At 47.4% G+C, this 13,108-nt stretch overlaps 1 protein-coding gene across 1 annotated transcript; it reads left to right on the plus strand.

The window, feature by feature from the left end:
* The first annotated feature begins 113 nt into the window (after nucleotides 1-113).
* Nucleotides 114-12,869, plus strand: KIAA0907 (KIAA0907 ortholog). Its single transcript, XM_017727837.1, has 13 exons — nucleotides 114-124; nucleotides 2,704-2,959; nucleotides 3,332-3,411; nucleotides 3,962-4,014; nucleotides 5,441-5,604; nucleotides 6,003-6,214; nucleotides 6,716-6,776; nucleotides 7,585-7,642; nucleotides 7,759-8,012; nucleotides 8,665-8,820; nucleotides 9,792-9,904; nucleotides 10,520-10,611; nucleotides 11,598-12,869. The coding sequence occupies exons 1-13, from the start codon at nucleotides 114-116 to the stop codon at nucleotides 11,795-11,797; spliced, it is 1,710 nt and encodes a 569-aa protein (XP_017583326.1). The 3' UTR covers nucleotides 11,798-12,869.
* Nucleotides 12,870-13,108: the final 239 nt, after the last annotated feature.

A 13,108-nucleotide genomic window follows, 5' to 3' on the forward strand; every position in this document is an offset into this window, starting at 1 on the left:
TGGGTTCCGGGGACCTTGATTTGTCACCGGGCCGGGAAGCGATGAAATTGGGTGCGATAAAAGCAGATAGAAATCATTTTTAAAATCTTTTTCAGCATAATAGAAAGTAGTGGATGGCTGTGAGGTCAGTCCGCTGTAAGTCTTTAGCAAAGCCACCTGTAGGGAGGTGAAAAACTTTTTTCTCAGAGCCACAGAATATTCTGAGTTGTAAGGGACCCACGAGGATCATCGAGTCTAACTCTTAAAGTGTTTTTCCTGAAGTGTTTTCCAGATAGCAGAGCTGATGGAAAAACTGCTGTGTGAAACAGCCCCTTTAAAATATGAGACCAAATTATTTTCATGCCTGAAGAAGTTACCAATAGGAGCTTTATGTCCAAGTCTAAACACCTTGTTCGGCCTTTGCTGAACCCTGCCCTATGCCTGGTTGACCCTGATTAGCTCAGGCAATTGGACTGGATGGTCCCTTGTGTGTTCCTCTTAAATAGTCTCTGAGTTTTCTATTCTAAAGCAAGTGTAACTTAAAGCCGCTTTTCCAGTTCCAGTCCCAGGCTTGTCTTACTCCTTAGCCTGTGCTAGAGCCAAGTTTAGAAGCTGTTTCAAGTTTCATGGAATCACAGGGTGGTTTGGGTTGGAAGGGACTTTAGAGCACATCTCATCCCACCCCCTGCCATGGGCAGGGACACCTCCCACTGTCCCAGGCTGCTCCAAGCCCCAATGTCCATCCTGGCCTTGGACACTTCCAGGGATCCAGGGGCAGCCACAGCTTCTCTGGGCACCCTGTGCCAGGGCCTGCCCAACCTCCCAGGGAGGAATTCCTTCCCAATATCCAATCTAACTCTGCCCTCTGGCATTTTAAAATCGTTGCCCTTTGTCCTGTCACAACCTGCCCGTGTAAAAAAATCCCTCTCTCTCCTTTTTATAAACCCCCTTCAGGCCCTGGAAGGGGCTCTGAGCTCTCCCTGGAGCCTTCTCTTCTCCAGGTGAACTCCCCCAGCTTTCCCAGCCTGGCTCCAGAGCAGCTCCAGCCCTCAGAGCATCTCCGTGGCCTCCTCTGGACTCCCTCCCTTCCATTTTTGAGGACCCCAGTTTCCATCCAAACTTGTTGAAACAGAAAATTAGCGAGGAGAGTGGCTTTTATGGTGTTGTATCTCCTTTTTCACACCGTGCCAGTCCGGGGCTTTGCCTTGTGAGGCTGCGTCCAAAGGAGTGCTCATTTTGCCACTGTATTTACTTACAGATAAAACAGAGTGGGAAATTGTCACGAATTCTCCTTAATTGCTTCCCTGTCACTTCTGGGGCTGAAACCACCACTGCAGCCTTTTCCCTGTGTGAGGTTTAGCAGCAGGTGGTTCTTGGAGTGTTGCTGTGAGGAATCCCACATGGAAACGATGGGATTTGCCTCTCAGTGCTTAACAATCCACCCGGAATGGGTGGAATTCCCAGCGTTAAGGACACATGGACTGGTTTCAGGGAGCCTCCTTAGTCGTAGCCCATGGAAGTAAAATCCATTTGCTGACTGGCACTTTGAGACATCCAAAAATTGGCAGATGCTGGTGCTGTCTCATTCTCCCAGCTCTGTTTTTGTCACAAGCTCCGGTGGCACTCTGGCATCCTGTGACAAATTGTTTTGCTCTGGGAACCATTAACCAAGTAATTAATGTGCATTTGGGGTGCCAATTTTTATTGCACAGGTTTTTTTATTTTTTTAATATAGTAACAAGTATATATAACATGCATATAGTTCTTCCATTGCATATGTCGCTTTTGGTAGAACATGCTCAGTGATGGCATTTCTGGAGTGATTAACGCTGATGACCTTTCAGGTTGTGAGGGAATGGAAATTAAGGAGCTGCAGGTTAATGAATGTACTTTTTTTTTTTTAAGTGTGGTGGAAATTGTAAACAAATCCAGGGTTGTTTTAGCTCTAGGAAAAGACAGAAGACTGGAGTAAAGGCATCATTGGCTTACATATTTTATGCAGCCATCCAGGGATGAATAACAGACAATTGTGTATTTTGTTCATTGGTTCCATTGTTCTGCATGAAAATTCAGTGTTCTGGAAACAAGAAAAACCTAGTTTAATGTCAGAACAGTGCCCTGTGCTGGAGTCCCTCTGTAGCTGCCTTGTGGCTCTCCTGCAAGTGCTTCAAGTGCTATTTGTGAGAGTGGATGGCTGGTACTGGAAGGTTATCTTTTTTTATAGAGTCTTGGTTTACCTTTATGTCCCCAAAATTAATTTTGCAATTTTTAGAAGGCTGTACCAACTCTGTACATTGAAAAGGTCTATGTGGTAACCACTGTAGCTTCTGAATCTGTGACTGTGGATTTTTATTTCTTAGCCTGACACAAACTATTACACCCCTGTCTTAAAAAAGAGGTTGGGGGAAGTGTAGTGTGGATGAGTTCAGATCCTGAACAGAAATTCTCAATTCTGTCTCTGTAAAGCCTGTTGAGAGAAGCAGAAGCTACAAACATGTTTCACTGGTCTCTCAGATTTCTGTCAGAGCTGCCAATTCAAGTGTAAAATGCTTTGGTTTCTGCTCAGCTCAGTTCTACGTAATTTCCAGAACAGAAACATGAATTATTCTATTAACATGTGCTGAAGAGGAAGCTGGTGTGTTTATCTGGGCTCGGGGTTGTGAGGAGGCAGATTAAGTAGTAGGTACAATGAGTACAATGAGCTTTCCACTAATCTCTGTAAAGATTTTGCCTTCAACAACTGAAAGGAGTGAACGAGAAGCACGTTCACCCCTCGAGCTCTGGGCTCAGTTTGTTTTCCTTGCATCACTGCTTTCCACCCACTGGTCTTTTGCAACGGTTCTCGTTGAAGCTGCAGGCTCTGGGAAAAGGTCCAGCTACGAGTAAAAGCAAAGATGACCTTGTGGTGGCAGAGGTGGAGATCAACGACGTCCCCCTCACGTGCAGGAACCTGCTGACCAGGGGCCAGACCCAGGACGAGGTACATCCCACACCCACAGCGGCTTTGTTGGCCTTGGGAGCTCCGAGGTTACATAACACCTTACCTCTGTATCTGCCGGGTTAACTGAGGAGATAAAGTTAACTTGTAAGGTTAAAAGAACTTGCAGTGAACTCTACTCAGTGGCTGTTTCCTTCTAGAAAACTCGTGTTTTCTAAAAGTGGTTGTTTAGTAGTTCATTGTTTTTTTCAGTAAATTGTTGTATGATGAGTTCAGAGCCAGCATCCGTCTCTTAGCACTTTATTAACAATTTCTGGGTATTTTACACAACAGCATTGTTTAGCCTTTGGTATTCTGTGTGTGCCCTGGTTGTTATTGTCAGGTGTGTCACTGGGCTTTGTACATTTTTTGCAGATCAGTCGCCTGAGTGGAGCAGCTGTCTCGACTCGAGGGAGGTTCATGACTGCAGAAGAGAAAGCCAAAGTGGGACCTGGGTTTGTATTTCTTTTTTTGGAGGTTCTCCTTCTTTTCTCCTGAAGTGACAAAGTGCTGGGGTTCCTGTTTGGTTGGTTCTCTATGAGCAGTGTCACCAATAAATTTGCTATTCTGATGGTGCTGACTGCCTAATACTGGTGGGGTGAAATAACAAACCACACCAACCGTCACCCTGACAGATCACACTGTGCTGAACTCCTCCCCACAGAACACTGCAACTTCCAAATACAAATTTATTGCTGCTTTTAGTTAGTGAACCATTTCTGTGGACAAGCTAATTAAAGTTTTCAGGGGTGTAACTTTTATGAGTCGTCATCATCAACTCCTGAATCATATTTTCAGTGCAGAGCTTTTCTGCCTGAGCACTGTGGTACTTGAGGAATTTGTATTCTGTTATCTGGAGGGCATTTCAGATTTTTATGGAAGACTTTCTGTGTGTAATGACTGTAATACAATATACTAATAATACTAATAATATGACTGTAATATGGATTCATTATTATTGTGTTGTCTGTGGGTTTAATTGAATATTTGACTTTTTCTTTCCAGAGATCGTCCTTTGTATCTTCATGTTCAGGGTCAGACACGGGAGCTGGTTGACAGTGAGTACAAAACATTATGCTTTTCCTCTCTGTGTTTGTGATAAGGGTTTGTCTGAGTGGCTTTGTTGGATTTGTGTTATAAACATCTTGGTGGTGAAAACAGGCTCCATTCAAACATTGATACCAAGATCTCTGCTCAGACATCCCTAAGGGGCCATGTACTGCATTCATCAGGAAACCAAAACTTTGGATAGACTACAAGGAAGGTGGGGGGAGTGGGCAGGGTTCCTGGGCAGGTACAGCTCTTATCTCACTGATAACACACCGAGATCCCACGGGAATAGGTGTGTGACAGGGAGACCTAAGAGAAGGGACCACAGAGGGTCACATCTGGTGCCACCTCCCTGCGCAGGCAGGGCCATCCCAGAGCACAGGGCACAGGATTGTGGCCAGATGGGGCTGGGATGTCCCCAGGGAGGAGACTCCACAGCCGCTCTGGGCTCTGCTCAGGGCTGGGCCCTGCCCCGGGCAGCACTTCTGCCTCCTGTGCAGGGCAATTGCCGGGCTCAGGCCCTGCCCATGGCTCTGGTGCCATTGCTGGGCCCCGGAGCAGAGCCCGGGCCCTGCCCTGAGCCCTCCCTGCAGCCAGGGACAGCCAGGGCTGAGGGCCCCTCTCGGCTGGGGCTCCTCTCGAGGCTGAGCAGCCCCGGCTCCCTCACCCTGTGCTGAGCACGGATCTCTCCAGGCCCTTCAGCATCTTTGTCACCCTCCGGGAGCTCCGTGTCCCTGCTGTGCTGAGGATCCAGAGCTGCACACAGCACTCCAGAGGTGCCTCCCAGGGCTGGGCAGAGGGGCAGGATCCCTCCCTGACCTGCTGGGAAGGCTCTTCCTCATCCATCCCAGGACCCCACTGGCCCCTGGTCCCCAGTGCTGGCTCAGGGACAGCTTGGTGACACCCCAGATCCTCCCCAGCAGGTCACCCCCAGCCTCTGCTGGTGCCTGGGGTTGTTCCTTCCTGGTTCAGGACCCTGCCCTTGCCTTAAAACATTGACCCAAACTTTACCAGGGGGAAATGGAGAAGGAATTCTGATACTTCACAGAATACCTGAGCTGGAAGGCACCCACAGGATCATCCAGTCCAACTCCCGATCCTGCACAGACACCCCATGAATCCCACCCTGTGCATCCCTGAGAGCATTGTCCAAATGCTCCTGGAGCTCTGGCAGCCTCGTGCCCATTCTTGGGGAGCCTGGGCAGTGCCCAGCACCCTCTGGGGGAAGAACCTTTCCCTGATATCCAGCCTAAACTTCCCCTGGCCCAGCTCCAGCTGCTCGCTGGGGGTGGTTTGTTGCCATCCTTTGTGATCCCATACCAGGGTGCTAATCCTGGGCCTTCTGTCACAGAATATGGAAAGTGACCCTGTCATGTCAGAATTTGGTTACTGTGGGCAGCTGAATAAGGATGAATTTCATATTCTCTCAACCAGGAGCTGTTAACAGAATCAAAGAGATAATTACCAACGGAGTGGTGAAAGCAGCCACGGGCTCCAGCCCAACGTTCAACGGAGCCACAGTCACTGTCTATCACCAGCCAGCCCCTATCACTCAGATAACTCCAGCTGTTGGCCAAAAACCTCCATTCCAGTCAGGGGTAAGTGCATCCATCGATGTGGATTTCACTGAGTATCACTGCTTACAAGATTTACCTTTTACACAGCAGACATGTCACATGCTGTTTATTAAAAAAAAAAATAACAAACCCACAACACAAAAAATGAAAAAACACCCCAAAAAAATCCGCCCCGACCTTGTGTTGTGAAAACTGGAGGACTAACAAGACTGAGTCTGGAGAGTGAGACTCTGGTGACAGTGGCCTCCTAAAAGAAAAGGGATGGAGAGAGCAGTCCTACTTCCAGAAGAGCACAGGACTCACTGTGCCATCTGACACTGAACCCTTCTGTCTGTCACAGCAATGGGATTTGTGCCCTCAGTGAAACGAACATCCTATTTCTTAGAGTGAAATATTAAGCTTTTGCTGTTCATTTGCAGATGCATTATGTCCAGGACAAGTTATTTGTTGGGCTGGAACATGCTGTTCCCACATTTAACGTCAAGGAGAAGGTGGAAGGGCCTGGTTGCTCCTACTTGCAGCACATTCAGATTGAAACTGGTGCCAAAGTCTTTCTTCGAGGGAAAGGCTCAGGTTGCATAGAACCAGCATCAGGCAGAGAAGCCTTTGAACCCATGTACATCTACATCAGGTATGGGGGAGTTCCTAAAAACCATAAAAAATCCCAGTGGCCAGTCAGGAGTGTTGTTTAATGTTTAATCACTGTGGGGAGTTCTTAATTCTGACTGACTTAATGTAAATGAAATAGGTGTTGAACCTGGTTGGACTTAAACAGAGGTGTCTCTGAAGTGATAAGGATGTAACCATATGGTGATAGGGTGGAGTCACAGAATCCCAGAAGGATTTGGGTTGAAAGGCACCTTAAAGCCCATCTCATCCCACCCTCTGCCATGGGCAGGGACACCTCCCACTGTCCCAGGCTGCTCCAAGCCCTGTCCAGCCTGGCCTTGGACACTGTCAGGGATCCAGGGACAGCCCCAGCTGCTCTGGGCACCCTTTGCCAGGGCCTCCCCACCCTTACAGGGAGGAATTTCTTCCTTAAAGGATAATTCTGACAGCAGGATCGCTGAAGGAGCTCCCAAATTGGACAGAAAAGTTTGTTCTTACGAGGTTTTTTTGTGTATGTTTTCAGTCACCCAAAGCCAGAAGGTTTGGCAGCTGCTAAAAAGCTGTGTGAGAACCTATTGCAAACCGTGAGTAGCTCTTACAAATATGAGATTTCAGTAGCTTTGGGGTGTGCTTGGCTGAAGAATTTTTAATGCTTTCAGCAAAGCTATCCATGTGTCTGACTTGCTCACAGGTTTTTTCTTTCAAGGGTTCCTGTCTAATTCTTGTACAGGGAATAAACTTTTCTCAGGAAGGAGCTGAGACTACAGGAATTTTTCTGGGGGAAAAATGCAAATGCTTCCTGAGCAGCACTGGGGGTGAGGACAAGGGAATGTCTGACTGCAAACATTAAAGAATCCTGCTTTTTTGCTTATTGCTCCAGCTTCCCTTGCTTTAGCTTTACATGATGTCCAAAGCTGCACTGTTGGCTTTAGGAAAGATAAAGTGACTGGTGTACCAAAAAGTTCTAGAAAATCTCTCACATGTACACAGAGAAACTTCAATTTCTCAGCTTCTCTTACATGAATGACAATAATGTCCTGGAGTCTTTCCGTTAATACAATAATAAGATAATGGAGTATGGGCTACAAAGTCTCTTTTGAAAAATATTTGGAAGCTTTTTTATTCTCTGAATCTCTGTAGTGGTAATAAATTTGTGGTAATAAATCTTTTCCTGTGAAAGATTATCCCATGATTTACACAAATCTGCCCCAGAGGCCAGTAGGACGAGGGGGATGTTTATAGGGGTTTTGGTGGGTGGATTGTTTGGGTTATTGCTGTCCTTGTGCACTGTGTGTTCTGTAATCAGCATTCCCTCACGTGGTTATGGGGAATTACATCAAGGTTGATTTTGTAAATACATTTTTATTGTCTAATCTTTGAAATTCTTCGTAGGTTCATGCCGAGTACTCCCGATTTGTGAACCAGATAACCACTGCAGTTCCCTTGGCAGGTAAATATCACCAATAACTCGGCCTCGAGAGTCCAGCTTCTTTTACATTTGGAATTAAACTGGATCTTTTGGTGACTGTGGCAGAACTAAGATGATTTTTCCCCGTCTCTCCCCAGGCTTCACACAGCCGGCCACAATCAACAGCGTCCCTTCCCAGCCCTCCTATTACCCTTCCAACGGGTACCAGTCTGGTTATCCTGTGGTTCCCCCTCCTCAGCAGCCTGTCCAGCCTCCCTATGGGGTACCAGGGATAGTCCCCCCTGCAGTGCCCTTGGCTCCCGGAGTCCTCCCCACGCTGCCCACGGCAGTGCCACCCGTGCCCACGCAGTACCCGATACCTCAAGTCCAGCCTCCAGCCAGCACTGGCCAGGTACTGCCCCGGGGTCACTCCTTGCTATGTAGTTGGCAAATTAACCAGCAAGAAAAGACTTTTATAGTTCCAGATGGTGAATTCTTCTTTAGGGCTTTTTTTTTTTTTTTTTTTTTTGCCATGTTTGTGTGTTTGTTTGGGGTTTTTTGTTGGTTTGCTTGGTGTGGTTTTGTTTTTGTGTTTTGTGTGTATTATTTTTGGTTTGGGGTTTTTTTTGGGGGGGGGCTTTGGGTGTGTTTGTTGGGGTTTTTTTTGGTTTGGTTTTTTTGTTACTGTTTAGCTGCTCCGTCCTTCTGAGCAACTAAATTGTCATGTGGCTGCTTCCTACTGCACTTTTCATACTCCCTGTTAACAGCAAGGACATTTTCAGGGGGTGGGGGCTCATTTCTGAGGAGCATCATCACAGGCTGTGGTGCCCCTATGTAGGTGCATGAGTTTGAGTTACAGATGGGGATTAGTTTGAGGTGGGAGCATTCTCTAAATGAAATACTTGTTTTACCTCTTCAGTTGTGAATTTTCCTCTTAAGTTCTCTTATAATCTAGAGAAACCAGTTGTGTGTTCTGCTCCTTTGTATGAAACAGCATGAAATGAATACTTTACAAGCACATTATCCAATTTTCTTGTGTTTTCTCTCTGACTTGTGCATGGCAGAGTCCACTGAGCGCTCCTTTCCTTCCTGCTGCCCCAGTAAAAACCACCATGCCAGCTGGTACACAGCCACAAGTCCAACAGCATCCCCAGGGCCAAAAGAGACGCTTCACCGAGGAACTGCCTGATGAGAGAGAGTCAGGACTGCTGGGATACCAGGTGGAATAAAATCAGCAATTTTACTTCCCTCACCGAGGCAGAGCGGGGTTGGCGAGAGGTTGTTGTTAGCCCAGGTTGTTGGAGCAGTTGTGCAGGGCCTTGGGCAGAGGGCAGTGCTTGTTCCAAAGCACAGGGCCCACGCTTTGGTGTCTCTGAGTGGATGCACTGCTCTAAAGCTGTGGCTGAACTCATTGCAGCTGCTTTCCACGCCCCCAGTCCTTCCCAAAGACAAGTGGTGCATCCAGGTCACAGACACGACAAGAGTGTGGGACTGCTTGACTTAAGGGGAGATTATGTGGGGACTTATTGGAATTTTTGGGGGTTTTAGGTAGGCTTTTTGAGGGAGGGAAATGTAATAACTTCCAGATTTTCCCATTTACCTTGCAGGTTGCAGTTGAGAGGATTTCAAGAAGCCTAGTTTAAAAGCTTAATTTATTTGTTTTTTAGATAGTCAGATGATTTTTAAGAAAAATAATTTTGAGTTCTTCAGATTTGCATGTGAGCAGAGGGAGTGTCTGTAAATGCTTCTGTGATGCTACACCACTGCCACAGGCAGAACCCTTAATAAAAGCTTTGCCTCGAGGCAATAAGGAACTGCCATGTGTTAGAGCTAATATTAGAATCTCGAGCAGATTCCTGTGGCATGAGGTCTGCTCAGTGTTCAGAATTAGATGACTGAGGAGGTAATAGGTGATCCATGAAGGGACCAGCTCTCTTTAGTGTCCTGAACTACTGTCAAGGTGGAGTAGGTGGTGAGGAGTCTTCCAGAGTGGTGCTCAGGCATGTTTCTTACCACGCTGCCCTCAGTATTTTTAGGAGAAAGCATTTTGTGTAACAGTGGTGATTAGAGGTTCCTCCTGCTAGTTGGCCATATGCTCTGAAAGGTTGGGTTTCCTAACAGTATCATTAAGGAGCTGTAGCTTTTGTTGTAGTTGTAGATTTGCTAATGCCGTGTGTTTTTCTGCTCATAGCATGGACCCATTCATATGACTAATTTAGGTACAGGCTTCTCCAGTCAGAGTGAAATCGAGGGAGCCGCGGCGAAGCCAGCAAGTTCCTCAGGAAAGGAGAGAGAGAGGGACAGGTGAGTGAGGAAATCATGGCCAGGGCTCTCCTGGTTCTCATGCAAAGCTTATTTCAGAGATGGGTTTCATGTTCTCGTCTGTGACTTGGGGATTGTTTGGTTGTCGTGGGTTATTTTATATTTTGGGTTGGGTTTTTTAAGGAGAAGGGATGCAAGGGTTACCTTTTCATGCTACAGAACGAAAAGAGCTTCATTTCCACTCCTCAAGTCTTACTTTGTCTGGGTCTGGTATTCTGCCACTGTCACACGTTCCATTGTACTGGCCCCAGCACAGACCCTGGAGAGCCACCACTTGTTACTGGTTTCATCTTGGACATTGAGCCATTGACTGGACATCCATGGACACTGCCATCCAGCCAGTTTCTTACCCCTCTAATAGCCCATCCATCCAATCCCTTCCTGTCCCATTTGGAAGTAAGAATGTTGGGAGGGGACAGGCCTTGTAGAGCTCTGGGCGGGGGCCATCATTCACTGCAGTCCACCAGTACAGTCGCTGGATGAGTCAGGGAATTTAAAGTTGAACTCCTCAGGCCAAGGGCTGAGTTAGGAATTTGGTTTTTATTACCTTTGACTCTCAGCTTGGTTTAAAAAAGAAAAAAATATTGCTTTGAACAGGCAGTTGATGCCTCCGCCAGCTTTTCCTGTCACTGGAATGAAAGCGGAATCGGAAGAAAGAAAAGGTGCGGGGTCTTTACCAGGCAGCCATGGTGAGTGCAATGGGTCAAATGCCCTTGCAAGTCCAGTTTCCTTTCCCAAACACCCTTGTAAGTCCAGTTTCCTTTCCCAAATGAGCTGGTGCTGGTTTTAACACATGTCTAAACTGGTGATTTTTTTTGGCTGTTCTTCGTTGAAGTGCAAGGCAGGTGACATTGCACTGCTCTAAAAGCACTGATGCTTGCTGTGGTTATACACACAGGTTGCTTCTCAAAGCTTTAATAAATATCTCTATGAAATGAGGGGAGTTTAATTAAGTGAGGGACTAAAGACAGGGAGTTTTGACCCATCAGGCAGCACAGAATGTGGTGGGGTTGTTCTGTGGCACAGGTGAGGCTTTGCATTGTGAGCAGCTGCCTCAGAGGCACTGAGGAGCATTGGGGGAGTTGTGCTCACGTGGGGATTTACACACATTTCTGGCTGCAGACAACACAAACGCTGTCAGGATTTCATCTTTCCTAGGGCTGTCACTCAGCAAGGGTTTGAACTTGGTCAGACGTGCAGTTGTTTAAGTCTGCAGGCAGTTCAGTGCTTTCAGCTCTGCAGGGACATCACCCAGCCTGTTTAACCTTAGTTCTTCTGCAGTCTTGCTCCCAGACATTGCTCTCCTGTTAGCTTCCTTTTGAACAAAATTTCTGCTTTTCTTTACGTGTTGATCTCTTTAACGGTGAAATTGCCCTCGCTGAGAGCCATTTGCTAACTTTACCTTTTCTGTGTGTTTCTTTCTTGTTTCTCTGTTCTCTTACATGGTTCTGATGGATCACATGGCTGTTGCTGGTGCTGTTTCGTGTGGCCTTCGACCTTGGATGACCATTGGCCTTGTGACCTCAAAATGGTGTCCAACTAACAATTTACAATTAACATCTTTTTTTTTATTATTATTAACTCGTTTTGGGGCACTTTATCTCTTTTTTGTTTGTTTTGTTTTTATTTTTCCTTCTTGGGGGCTGGGGGGGCTTGTTTTGTTTTCCCCTCCTAGATCATCAAACCAAGAAGATGAAAACTGCAGAGAAGGGCTTTGGATTAGTGGCCTATGCTGGAGATTCATCAGATGAAGAGGAGGAACATGGTGGCCATAAAAACGCAAGTACTTTTTCACAGGGCTGGAGTTTGGGGTACCAGTACCCGTCCTCACAACAGCGAGCAAAACAACAGATGCCATTCTGGATGGCACCATAAAAACTGCAGAAGAGTTTTCATTCATCTGGTTTTTCCCCTCTAGCAATAATGCATGTATATTCCAGAACGAACTTGGCACAGACGTGTTGTTTTTACATTTGCAGAAGCCAATTGGAACCCTTGGAAGGGCTCCATTGTTTTTAAAATCCTTATTTCGTCAGTGTATTTGTCAATTTTAAAAAGGAGTATTTGGAATAGCATCCTGACAGGGCTAGTCCCTTGTGCAAGGGAGAAGTGCTGTAAAGAGGAACCAGAGAAGCCTCTTGGGCCACGCTTTCTGTTTTTCTGAGATAATTTAAAGGGAAGAGTCAGTGCTACTGACTCCACTCTGCGTTTGCATTTTATGGAGTGCTCCTGCTGTCAGCCCCAGTGAGCTGCTGCTGACTCAGCCTCAGTTTTGGACTTTGACCGGAGGGAAGGAACATCCAGGAGTCGTGAAAAACTTGAGCATCGCATTTTGAAAACTCTTTGTTTTTATTTCAAACATCTCTTGTAACTCGGCTTGGTTTTATTTTGAAATGTGGTTTTACCAATCCCACAAGTTCTCAATCTAGCCACATGTTGGGGTAGGGGGATGCTCAGGTTTTTGGATAGGTCCACCTTGCCCCAGGTGGACTTGGCACTTGTAGCCTTGGTACTGAACCGTTTCCAGTCACCCCGGAATGCGCTCCCACCCAGGAGGAATTCCTTTTCCCTCATTCTCTGGGTTCCACCAGAGCCAGCACGTTCCACGGTGGTTTCCCAAAGGGCAGCAGTTGGGTCCAGCAGCTCCTGCTTCCTGCGCAGAACCTGGGAATGAGTTTTTGGACTGTTGTTTTTGGACTGTTTTGGACATGAACTGCACCGGGGGCTGAGTGCAGACAGAACTGTGGCATGGAGCAGTGGCACAGGAACTGCTCCCAGGCACGGGGCAGCTTTTGGGACAGGAGCTGTGGGTTTAAGAAGGGGCTGTGTCGCTGCTGCAGCCCAGACAGCCGGGATGGCTCATCTATACAAACCTCGGCTTTCCGATGTGTTGTAAATAATTAGAACCATACTTTCATTCTAAATAAATGTATAAATATTCTGCTTCCTGCTGCTGCTGTGGGTGAGGTTTGGAGACAGAGCCCCTGATAGGAGGGGCCGGGGGAGCCCCGGGGCCAGGGAGCTGAGGGGAAGTCCCGGGGCTGGTGGAGCCCTCGGGGATGGGAGGGGGTCTGGGGGTCCGGGGGGGGGTTCGGGCTGGAGAAGCCCCTCGGGGAAGTCCCGGAGCTGCGGGAGCCGCCGGGCGGGGAGGGGGGACCCGGGCGGGCGGGGGCCGCGGGGCGGAGG

Source organism: Corvus brachyrhynchos, unplaced genomic scaffold, assembly GCF_000691975.1.
Source record: "Corvus brachyrhynchos isolate BGI_N302 unplaced genomic scaffold, ASM69197v1 scaffold122, whole genome shotgun sequence".
Lineage (NCBI taxonomy): Eukaryota > Metazoa > Chordata > Aves > Passeriformes > Corvidae > Corvus > Corvus brachyrhynchos.

Bases quoted from the DNA above. Each gene is read 5' to 3' on its own strand.
- KIAA0907 (XM_017727837.1), top strand. The intron at 5,605-6,002 runs GTAAGTGCATCC...GTTCATTTGCAG, and splicing joins AACCTCCATTCCAGTCAGGG to ATGCATTATGTCCAGGACAA. The intron at 7,643-7,758 runs GTAAATATCACC...GTCTCTCCCCAG, and splicing joins CACTGCAGTTCCCTTGGCAG to GCTTCACACAGCCGGCCACA.